This window comes from Haemaphysalis longicornis, unplaced genomic scaffold (assembly GCF_048455015.1).
Source record: "Haemaphysalis longicornis isolate Haplotype H1 unplaced genomic scaffold, Haemaphysalis longicornis Haplotype H1 scaffold_3, whole genome shotgun sequence".
Lineage (NCBI taxonomy): Eukaryota > Metazoa > Arthropoda > Arachnida > Ixodida > Ixodidae > Haemaphysalis > Haemaphysalis longicornis.
The window spans coordinates 167,754,339-167,766,874 of NW_027526335.1; the positions used below are offsets into that span (position 1 = coordinate 167,754,339).

The 12,536-nt window shown below is 44.2% G+C and overlaps 1 protein-coding gene across 1 annotated transcript in view; it reads right to left on the reverse strand.

The window, feature by feature from the left end:
* Window positions 1-2,073: 2,073 nt before the first annotated feature.
* Window positions 2,074-12,536, reverse strand: part of LOC144175594 (uncharacterized) — a 19,985-nt gene continuing 9,522 nt past the window's right edge. The window contains exons 4-5 of the mRNA XM_077704656.1: window positions 11,795-11,867; window positions 2,074-10,132 (exon numbers count right to left, since the gene is read on the reverse strand). Of these exons, the coding sequence (XP_077560782.1) occupies window positions 10,016-10,132; window positions 11,795-11,867 (190 nt within the window). The 3' untranslated portion in view covers window positions 2,074-10,015. The remainder of the gene's footprint in view (window positions 10,133-11,794; window positions 11,868-12,536) is intronic.

Sequence of the window (12,536 nt, forward strand, 5' to 3'; positions counted from 1 at the left end):
CAGCGGAGGCGAGCCACGTGATTGCGAGGGTTTAACAGCTACTTCGTCGGCGCTTGGTCCCTCAACCTCGACAGCTAGGCTGTCTGTGAATGCCCATCAGTGCAAGCGAAAGGATGAACCCAATCATTCAGTAGATACAGCGAGGGGGCAGGCTGAGAAATATCAAGCACAGACATTTGGCAGGCATTCTCAGATAATGAATGGCAGCCGATTATTGCCCCTGAAGAAGAAAGTGTATGACAGCTGCATCTTGCCTGTATACTCACCCACCAGGCAGAAACAATTGGAGGCTCATTAAGAGGGTTCAACTTAAATTGAGCACGATTCAGCGGGCAATGGAACGGAAGATGATAGGTGTAACGTTGAGGGAGAAGAAGAGAGCGGTGTGGGTCAGGGAACAAACATACCAGTAGAAATAAAAAAAAAAAAATGGACGTGGGCAGAGCAAGCAATGCGAAGGCGAGATAACCGTTGGTCATTAGGGACAGCAGAGTGATCCCTAGAGAAGGCAAGCGTTGCAGGGGTCGGCAGAAAGCTAGATGGGCAGATGAGATCACGAAGTTTGCGGGGATAGATTGGTCATAGTTAGCACAGGACCGGGATAATTGGAGATCAATGGGAGAGGCCTTTGCCCTGCAGTGGGCGTAGGCAGGATGGTGATGATGATTTATTCTCCACCTTATGCCTGCCCTGAAGTCAGAAATTGGGCAAGAGTTGCCTTTACAAGAGCCTACTACGAGTGTTTCTGTATGTAAGCACATGTGCACGCATGTGCTCACCTATGCACACACACACACGCACATTAGAGGAGGAATATACTATATATATGCATACATTTTGCAAACTCCTTGGCAGTGTGGACGTTTTCCAGGAGCTGCCCAACATATATCACTTTTTTGAACTATGGGTTTTGAACTTTGTAGTCGGGACATTTTTACTTTCCAAATCTGGTCTAAAAAATCGGGCTGTCAACAGCATCGAATTCCAAGGGGACCAAAAATTAGTTCAATGGATAGATAATTGGATATAATTTTGCGATTGATTGGTGCAATAGAATACTCGTGCTTCCCTAGTAATGTTACAATATAGTGGGAAAAGCGAATGAACTGGGACGCAAAAACAATGGAGCAAAAAGGCAAGACATGTATTTGCTAAAAATTCTTACCACCATGCCCTATAGCATACCATGTGCTATTGCCTATACGGCTTTTATGGCACAAACAAAACCTGGTAGTGTTTTGTCCTAACAGGGCGTTTCACCAGCTACCAATCTGTGATATGGTGGCTGATTCGGGCAGGTGAAATGAGGAACATAAGCAATTAGGCCCACCGAAGACAAATGCAAAAAAACAAGGACACCTTCAGCCCTTGAATAGCGGATGTTCGCAGAAACAACAAAAACGGTCACTCCCAAAGATTGAGGTTCATTGTGTATGGAAATGTTTTCTGTGAAACCAGGGAAAAATCTCCACTCAAACCTGGACTGCTGTTAAAGTCCTTCAAATATTGGACACGATGAAAAAGCCCCACTCCCAAAGTCATGTATCCACTCAGATTCATTCATTCGAGGTTGCCTCCAATGCTGCAACACTAATGCTTGGGAAAAACTGTCCTTCCAAGTTTGCAGCTCACCATACGATAAGCAATCAAACTCATTATAACGAAATTGGCTATAAGAAATGGATAAACTTACGTAATGAAGCTACAATTGCCCCTTTCCCCACCGGTAGCCCACATAGGCAGTGATTATAAAAAGGGAAGGCTATTATAAAGAATGGATGCAATGAAACAACCATTACTGCCCCTTTACCAATTTATAGCAATGTCAAAAGTAGTTATAATGAAGCAACGGCTACAACGAAGTCAGTCCAGCCACCTTTAAACCTCATTACGAGGTCTGATTGCAGTGTCGAACACTCAGGGTGATTGAATTTCGATACACGTAACATTCCAATATCTTTAGACTGTCACGTAGAAGACAACTTGAAACAGCGGAGTTTGATATGAACGGGTTCACAGCTCCCACCCGCTCAGACTCAGCCCAACTTGCTGAACAAGGCAGAGGCAGTGAGCACGTTGTTGGTCTTTTATTGCAATAATCCTGCGGTATTACCGCACACACTCAGCAGCCACTCTTATGTGTATGTACAATGCAATTCCATCATGTCAAATGGTTATCAGTACATGCACGCTGAACGCTTACAACCAGAGTTCTTCCATATATAGTTGCAAAACTCCACTTAAAAACCTGGGCTGTGCGAGCACCCCTGGTTTGTAGTAAATTAAGACAAGCCTACTGGTGTCGCATCTACAGGATGAAAACTAAACTCTGCTGAACGATTACCTTTAGGAGCACTACCTATTCAATACCAATTGTTTTTCAAAGTGGGGGACATTGAGTTAATACCCCTGTCACACGGCAAATTTAATGACATTCAAAGTGAACGACGTTAGCTGTTAATGACATTCGGTTTGGCTGTGCGGGTCTATACGACGAAACAAATGTCATTGGATAGTGACATCAGCGAGCTCGTAAAACCGCAAAATTCCATTTCAAGTGCATCAAGGATGTTTTCATACATAATACTCTTTTAAGGCATAACAAAAGATTACTTTTTTAAAATAAAAATAAGAAAATCACCGACTTAGGTGACATCAGTAGACATCAGAAGCCGAGACAAGTCAGCAAAAAATTTGTATAACTGGTGACAAGATTTTCTTTTTTGTTAGTAGTTGTCTTTTTTATTTGAAAAACAACATGAAGGGGAAAATATAAGTTTACAGACAGTTCTTAGAAACAGACTCTTTTGGTTTATTACCGAACTTTCTTCTCTAGTGACGTGCCACTGCTGTCGAGGCACAGTTCTTAGAAACAGACTCTTTTGGTTTATTACCGAACTTTCTTCTCTAGTGACGTGCCACTGCTGTCGAGGCTACTCATTTGGCTGTCGAAAGAGCTCCCGAACCTCAGTTAGCCGCTAAATGTCATTCCCCTCAAATGTGATTCATCGAACTAAAGACATTTAGAGCAAATGACAGTTGCAATAAATGTCATTAGATCTGCCATGTGACAGAGGTATAAGGAACGCTTCCTAATGCTTCCATGGCAGCAGCCGCATACAACTGGTACCTACTGCAACTTTCTACCTACAAGTAACAGACTAATCTAGTTGCCCCTGATAACCCACAAGGCAGGCGACAAACCAAAGACCACTTTTTGATACGTAGGACCCATACAGAGCTTTGCAACTTTATATATCGAAGAACTCTGCTTAAAATCACACAGAATTCGTAGACGAAACAAACAGCAATACTGACGGTGCCTGGGGCACAAATGAGGCAAAGTTATGTGCCAGTAAAGGGGGTAAAACTTAACAGCCCTAAATACGGAGAGGGAAGCTCAAGATTATAGCACAACTTCACTGCAGCCATGTCGCAACTGCTGCAGCGCACTGCTTATTTACAGGGGCCATGAAAACAAGATACAACTTTAGTTCATTACAAAACACTGCTTTGACCCGATAACAATGATAACAATTTTACTGCAAACTTCAAACAAAAAAATCGAAGCCGTTCCACTTAACGTGAACTCTGTTAAGTGCAGAGCAGTGATTTGCCAAAAGGGCTGTGGCGCCCTCTCTCGACTACTTTCAGTATCAGCCTGGCGTTGATAGCGAAATGAGTCAACACGGGACGCTGCAGCCTCTGAAAATGCCTATATAAAGAGACACTGAATTGAGTTTTTATTAGCTTAGTGTAATTAATCTGTTAAATTCGTGAATTTTGTCTTATTTTATGTTACTGTGTAAACAGCACAGCGCAACAATCACCCGAGACACTGCATCTGAGTAACGTGTGCCTATGCGACACATTGGGGTTGACATCGGCTTCGTAACGCGAGGCACCCAGGTTCGATCTCAACCAGGGGAAGTGGTGGTCTCTTTTCGAAGCCCCTGTTTGGGTGCTCGACGCTGCGGTATACATTACTGCGGTGGCTAGATACCATGACCCCGGATTATCTACAACAACAAGCCAGGCCACTAAAGTGCTCCGCACTTAATGTCTAGACATTAAAGAAAACAGATACAGCAGTGGCCACCATAGCCAGAGGGTGACCCCAGCCACCCTCTGGCAGCACCTCTACGACGTCACAAAATCTTGTATGCACAATTGCCATCCATCGACTGAGCCACCTCCAAGAAACTTGGGTGGGTGGTTGCAGCGGGGCCTCTAGTTCCATTCGACTACATCACTTGCATGAGCTTTAAACACAGTGATGGCCATGTTTTTAATGTTTCCCTTTGTTGCATCACTGCTAATGTCGTGCAGTGCAAAATTAGAAAGTTTTTCTGTATTTACTGCATTTTTTCAGTAAAAATAGCATATTTCATAGCTGGAATATAGCTGAGTAAATTACAAAAGGCCAGTTCTTTCAAATTGAACAAGGTTGTATTTTGTCTTCATGGCACCTTTAAAATGAGCAGCACCACTAGGACTTCAGCTTCCCAACACAAGAGACCAGTGTAGTGCCACAGGGTCTCGTTTTGGTCACCATGCTGTTCACCGCTTTCACAGCACTCACACAAATGAGAAACTCAACACAAATGCAAGGGCTCTCTACAGCTGCTTGGTTTAATCTGTGGTGTACAAAGTACTTAGGTGATGACACTCCCTCCATGTTGGGCGGTGGACAGCGGCAGACGTTCATTCAGGACAGGACACAGGTACACTCTACCACCATCCGTCACACCATGTGGGTGAACCGTACTCTTTAGACGCCTGCTCTGTGCTGATGCTTACCGATGTTTAGTATATGCCGACATAATTGAAAAGCATAGATATCACCATAGATGTCAGCACCAAAAAAACGTATACCTTACCTTCCCCCCCAACATTCATGAAGTGCATGAAATTCATTTTTGTTTCAAAAGTCATGAAATCAACAAAGTACGGTCGCCAGGTGGCTGAACGAGAAGTTGCACAATCAGCATTGTAGGCAGCTTTGAAGATAACTGCACCCCACAGTAGTCTAGATCATGATCAAATGGGTGCAAGGCACTAAAGAACGATCATTTTTTAAAATTGCGATTTAGAATGCTTATACGTTTACATAATACAGACATACTTATTAGCATAATTACCCAAGTGCAAATTCACTATGCTTTGTTTTAGCCAATTCATATCGTGACTCGTCTTACAGCCATTTTTCTTAGCGCCTTATTTACAAAGTTGCCTGCCCTCAAGTGCTGAAAACTTTCTTATGAGACACGCTGCCTGTTCTTTCCAAAACCAAACTCCCCTCATCACAGCCGCTGTGTTCCAAGGATGAAAGCGAAAGAGAATTCCTGAACACTTTCGTAGCTCAGCAGTAAACTAGCAACTATGAAATAAAATTGAATTAAACTCAGCACAGTTATTTTTGTCCTAGCGGATAAATGTAATTTAATTCGTTTCAAGTAACCCACAAATGTAGGGCACGGCCGTGCTGCGTTATGCCACTCGTCCCATTACAGATTATGCACCTGACAGTGGGAGGTAGTGAGAATTTTCAGACACTTTAACTAATTACTGAACCAAATAAAATGAAATTTAAAATGGTGATAAAGCTGTATCGGCTGACAAATGCGGTACAATTTCGATGGGTTTGGCTGCGCTAAATACATTTTATGCCTAAAGATTTTTACTTGTGGATGGCTCAGGAGGCGCTGTACAACGGCACCAGCTCTGTGCCCCCTTTTTTGAGTGTGTTAATAAGCATGCGTTATCATTCTTTCCACAGAAAATCAGTAGCAATAGCCTCTTTGCTACAGCAACCTGCCACAGAGATGAAGAGAAGTGTTCATGCATGAATAAGTGGATCAAAAACACGATGTGAAAACAAAACAGCCGAGGTAAGAGCGATACGCAGGGGCAACTGAGAGTCGCCAGGCACCAAAAACTCGCCTGGCCCTCACAAAAATAAACGGGCACCTTTTCTTGAAGAAAATAAATCTTAAAATTGCATGCACATTTTGAATTGGGCACAAGTCTAAAATGCCCCATAGCTGCCCCTCGTTATTCCCATGTGCGGTGGTGGCAGCTTACTTGTAGCTGGAAACCACAGTAGCATGTTTTGTGCCATTGATTCATAGGGTATCTCGATCGAGAGTGGGAGCAGCAGCTACGAAGACATGTCATGCCAGCTGCAGGAATAGCCTTAAAGGGGCCATGCAGACAAAAGTTTGGCTCATTTGAAAGATTGCCTCGCTGGAATCATACTGACACCACTTTTAACGCACACTTCGCTCAAATAAGCTACACAATTAGGAAAAAAGGGAATGGCCATGCGACCCACTAGTTAATTTCCCGCAACAGAACCTATGATGTCATATGCCCAGCTCTGTGATCGGCTGAGGTTTCAAAAGCAAGCGCAAATTAGGCATGGCTTATAAGCTTGCTAGACGAGCTGTTTGCGCTTAAATGTGATGCATAATCATTTTATAGCAGTAAAAATCGTGTGGAAAACAATGAAAGTTACGAAAATACATGTAAACACAGATGCACCGATGCGCACTGCTGTTGGTACTGGGCGCACTATGCTTGTTTTAGCTTCACAGCAATCCGTCGTTTGGAGTTGTCTTACACAACCCTGGCCGATTGGTGCAAGCCACGTTGTCTTACGTGACCCTGTTTGTGGAGCATACCCCATGTTTCTAAAAACGATTACTTCCTACCATAACACAAACATGCCAAGTGAAAATATGGTCAAAAACAAAGCAACGACGGGCAACGTTCCGCAGTTCAGCATGGTAGTGCCATCTGGGGGGACCGCCGGTAAGCAAGGCTGGAGAGCCTGATGACACACTGGAAGATCATTTGAATACCCGCCCTTCTGACTTCATGGCAGATGTCATGAAAACACACGATTTGGAGGGAGAATGAAAATTTTAACCTAAATTGATTACTTTCTCGGCGAATACGGCATCGTTTGCTGTTGAACAAGTGCAGGGGGCACTATAAAACACGAAACCTTTCGAATAAAACAAACTCGTATTTCGTCTGCAAGGCCCCTTTCACTACGCTCAAATAACGCTACATAATGAGGAAATCAGAGATCACGCGGGTGACCCACCAGCCCCTCGGCCGCACTGGAATCATGACACATTATGGAACACTTGTGTGATTGGGTGGGGCCGACAAAATTAAACAAAGTTGTACAGGGATCATAAGCTTGCAGAACGGGCTATTTGCACTTCGGTGCATATTCGTTTGATAGCCCTGAAGATTGGTGGTAACTATACAGCTCCATCACAGAACTTGTAAATTTTCTATACAAAAGAAGGTCTGGGAAGGGGACACAATATCGCCACAATTATTTACAGCCTGTTTGGAGGGCGTGTTCAGAAAGCTCAGGTGGAGGAAAACTGGAGTGCGCATCAATGGGGAATTTCTCAGCCACCTGAGGTTTGCAGACGACTGTCATCGCCTTGTTCAGTCAAAGGAGCCAGGATTTGCAGAGCATGCTTCGCCAATTGTGCTCGGCAAGTATGACTGCAGGCTTAAAAATAAACACGAAAAAACCCAAGGTAATGTCACATCAGCACGCCAAGGCACATCACTTCCAGGTAGCCAACGAGGTCTTGGAAACAGTCACCGAATACGTATATCTTGGGCAAGTCATAGCTGCTGATCCAAACCATGAATGGGAGATTACCCGCAGATAAGCATGGGGCGGGCTGCTTTTATTAAGAATTCAGATATCCTGACTGGTAAGCTTCCTCTGTCACTCAAAAAGCTTGTATTGAATCAATCCATTCTTCCAGTAATGACTTACGGGGCAGTAACTTGGGGTCTCACCCAACGACTTGAAAACAAACTTAGATCAGCCGAATGGTCCATGGAATGCCGAATGGTAGGGGTCACATTGAAGGACAGGAAAACAGCTCCATGGATTAGGAAACAGACCAAGGTAGAGGACATTCTAGCTCAAATTAAGCGAAAGAAATGGGCGTGGGCTGGTCATGTAAAGCAAATGACGGACAACAGGCGGATTATCCGTTTGACAGAGTGGCTGCCAATAGACTACAAACGCAATAGGGGTCGGACGAGAACTCGATGGCGAGATGAGCTCCGAAAATTTTGGGGAAAAACACGGACTCAGCTAGCACTCGATAGGCAAGGCTGGGGATCTTCGGGAGAGGCTTTTGTCCTGCAGTGGACACAAACAGGCTTATTACGATGATGATGATGAAGAAGAAGATTGGTGGAACAAACAGCAGAAGTTACGAATGAACTTCTTCAGGTTTATGCACTGTATACGGAAGTACTGCTAGCCGACGCTGTGAAACACCGCCGTTGTGCAGGGATTTTTCGGGAACATTGGGGATGTTTTACATGACGCCGTTCAACTGGCATAAGCAGCACTGTCACTTATGTCACCCTGTTTGTCGAGTCACACCCAGTGTCTCACGAAATGATATACTATGAGCCGTTGAAAAACGTGGCAGGTACAGGTATGATCAGAAGCAAACTGAGTGCAGGAGCAGCATTGCTATGCCACGTAGGAAAGCTAAAAGTAGCCAAGCTCATTTCTGAACGGCCTTCTTTCCGCCTCAGGCCTGGCTCCTCTTGGATAGGAGCGTTTGGGTGCAACGTGGAGTCAACACACTAACTATTCATTTTGGGCACCTCCCTATAATACATCTTTGCCAACGTAGCAAAACATGCGATGCAGTTGAAAAATTTAAGTTTTGGTTGTAATTGTTAAATTTCTCAGTGAATAGTAAAGAATTGTGTGCTGCCGAACAAGCACTGAGGGTGCTATAAAACACCAAACTTTTTGAATAAAACAAAGTTGTATGTTGTCTTCATGGTCCTTGTAAGAACAAAGTTATTCTATGCGCACAAGACAGCGGCGAACAGTGTAACGGCCTTGATCCAGGAAATGGCCAGGTTGGTGGCTGAAGCTTCACTTAGCATTTTGTCAACTACAGTTGTGACGGAATTCACGAAACATGCAATTTTCAATGGCCTCGACAGCACTGACGATGGATGATGTGCTTGGAGAGTGAGAAGGAGTCATTCGAGAGCGGTAGTGAATGAAGTACAGATGAATAAACAAATCGTTTCCACAAGGAAATATGAAAGCGTTTCACAATTTCTTTCAGAGGCGGAAATCACATGCCCGTCAGAAATGGGGCATACATCTTTTTTTTTTTTTTTTTTTCAGAACCTGAACAGTGGCTTAGTAGTCACACAGTAGGCCATTCCACGATTACTCAAGAGAGCTTTCTTGCAGTGTGAAGTGGGAGAAGTGTCATCACCAGAAACATAAAACTTCAAGCGACGTACAAACTGCCACACGTAAAACAAATCGACAACCGCAAGCGGAAAGTTTAGTTTGAGCTAAAATGCTGTGCGTATCACGCATCAAAAAAATTTGAGCAAACGTAAGGAATGATGAGCGCGTCAAACGAAGCACGCGGCATTCTACGCACTGCTTGCACACGCACTCGCACACAGCAGCAAATCAGCAAAAATCCACGCACTCGCACTTCTCACAAAGCGAAAACTCGAATTCGCGGCCGCATCGCAAAATTATGCAGGTAATACAACGAAAGCCCAACAACAGTTGGCCACGCATAGGTCCAACATCTTTAAGCAGTACACAATTCAAAATTTATCCCTACGACACGCAGAAAAAACACAAAAAACAACAATGCACATTAATACTACTACACCTGCACAAAAACACGATATCGTTACTGGCAGCACAGCGGGGCTAAAGTGTGCGTGTTAGGAAGCTGCACAACGTAAACACATCTCGAAAAGCGAGGGGGGCAAGGAAGAGACTGGCAAAAGTCGCCAGAAACTTCCAAGACAGTCAAGATCACATCTGCCCGCTCCTCTACATTGGCGAACACTGTCCGGAAAAACAAGTACGAACGTTGGGAGAACGGCAGTTGGTGGTTTCAGACCCACAATTGTCTCACGCAAGGACACCATGGAGCGGGCCGTCACCCTTTGAAGGCTGGTGTCAGCTGGGTTTCGCGCACTTCTCCTTCCTTTTCCGGCAGAAGTACTCCGTCGTGACGACGTGGTGCGTCTGCGGTTCCATGGGCTCCTGCTTGATCCGTCGGAACTGTCGCTCGTCCTGGAATGAGCCACGGAAAGTTGTGGCGTAAATTAGTAGAGAACGAAAAAATTCTGTACGAGGTCAGACCGAGCTTTCTTTTAATGCTTTTGAAGCTGAAGCAATTCAATGGATTCTTGGCCACAGTTTTAAGTGTTTCTAAGTGCAGTAAAGCATGTTGATGGGATAGTTGGTTTTGCACATTTGAGTGTAAAACTGCACACAAGGACGTGACAGTGAAAAAGAAGTGGCAGGCTGCGCTCAGCCTGTCACTTCTTTTTTACAGCTCCATCTTTCGTCTTAGTGCACAGCAAAGGTTTATATAAATATCGATTTCGGGGGTAGTCGAAATCCTGGGGGGAGGGGATGTATATATCCCTGGGTGGGGAGCTCGTGGCTGTGGAATCCCTCCTAGGGGGGTTTGGGGAAGGGGGGGGCTTATGGGCAGTTTTACATTTAAAAAGTTTCTAAACAGTTTATGGCTTCAGACTCAACAGCACACCATTGTTGGACCTCAACGAACAGAATTTTTCAATATTGCGGGTTCTGCTTCATATTTTCATGTTCGCATTTCATTTTTAGTTCATGACTGTACATACAATTTTACATACATACATACAATGTACATAGCTTATGCCTCAAAAGCTACGCCTTCGGCAGTGGCTCGAATGCTACTTTCATCACTATTCATGGGTATGACAATTTGGTGAAATAAATGGGCATGTGGGAATGTATCGCACACCTGTGCCGTGAACTGGTAGTTGCTCACCATAACAATTCAGCTTTGAAACAATTTTCTTTTATTGGTACCTGCTACCCGCTTGTAAACCATTAAAGATTGGTACTCCAATGAATGAAGTCGTCTGTCTGATCCTGAAAACATGGTGGCTGCAAAGCATGTGTTCGTTCCATAAAAGAGATCTTCATATGAACTTCGGCTGAACGATACGGCCGGTGATAAATATATTTCCTACACGTGACACAGCTAATTCCGCCACATGTTCTCCTTTGTGCAATACGCATCGGTGGCACGAAATGCAGTCAAACAAGGCACAAAACTGAATGAGCGCAACAATCGGACGAGAAAATCCACGAAAAATTTTGACACGAAACCTGTATTAAACACGCTTTTTCCCAGGAAACGAACCCAGAGATTCTCACTTTCTCTCTCATCATTGGCAGTGGTACGCTGCCCACAGCCCACCACTGCTACCACCAGCATCAACAGACACCATTTTTGCATCCAAACAAGTTACCGGTGGTAGCAAATCAGGAGAACACTACCATCTGAAGAACCTGGAAAGTTGTTAAGCATATCACGCCCCCCTTGGTGCTTTAAATCTGCTTAATTTTCACTTTTGCAGGTTAACACGCCTTTTGCCCACGAAGTTTCCTTGTCAGTGCGATGCTGAAGCAGCATCTAAAAAATATCAGGGATGCTCATAGTACGTTCAGTGTGTCACGCTACAAAACCAACATGCAAATAAACATAACAGACTGTTTTGAGCAATGAAAAGGGTTTGAGTTCATTTGCAGTGTCCCCACATGCTGATCCAATCTTTGGGATAATCTGGCAAAATCTTGTAGTCTCACACAAGTGTCAAATTAGACGAAACCGAATGTCGTTCGTGAAAGAAAACTGCAAACTGAATTGTGCGCATGCGGCAAGAAGCATAAACTTACCACTGCGTACTGGGACATGGACATGGCAGCCTGCTTTTCTTGCTTGTAGTTGTTAAGGCGCTGTATAAGGAACCTGCAACAAGAAAACAAAGTGCTCTTAAGCTTGGTCGAAGAGTGTGCAAAGATGTAAAAACGAGCCCAATGTGGAGCTTAAACTGGTTAAAAATATTCAGCAGAGAAAAAGAAAAAGAAGAAGAAGACGAAAAGAAGGCCGGCAAAACTACACTTTCAAGGGAGACGTGAAATAAGTGTTAGGTAGGTCATGAAATCTTGGAAACAACGAACGATTACGTCTTCGGCAAGTCATAAGTGCAGATCTCAATCATGAAAGGAAAGTTACCTGCAGAATAAGCGCGGGGTAGTCTGTTTTCGGTAGGAATTCTGATATCCTGAATAGTCCTCTGTCACTCAAAAAGCTGGTATATAACCAATGTATTCTTCCAGTAATGACGTATGGCGCAGAAACTTGGGGTCTCAGTAAGTGACTCGAAAGGAAACTTAGGAAGATCGGCCCAGCGGCCAATGGAAAGAAAAATTCATGCTTTGGGTAAGAAAAAAGCTGCGTAGATTAGGAAACAAACTGGTCTGGAAGACATTCTGGCTCAACATGAGCGAAGGAAATGGGCATGGGCGGGTCACGCCATGCGCATAAAAGCCAACAGGTGAACCATCCGTTTCACGGAGTGTTTGCTTATAAACTGTAGACGCAATAGGGGTCGGCCATGGCCTCGATGATGGGATG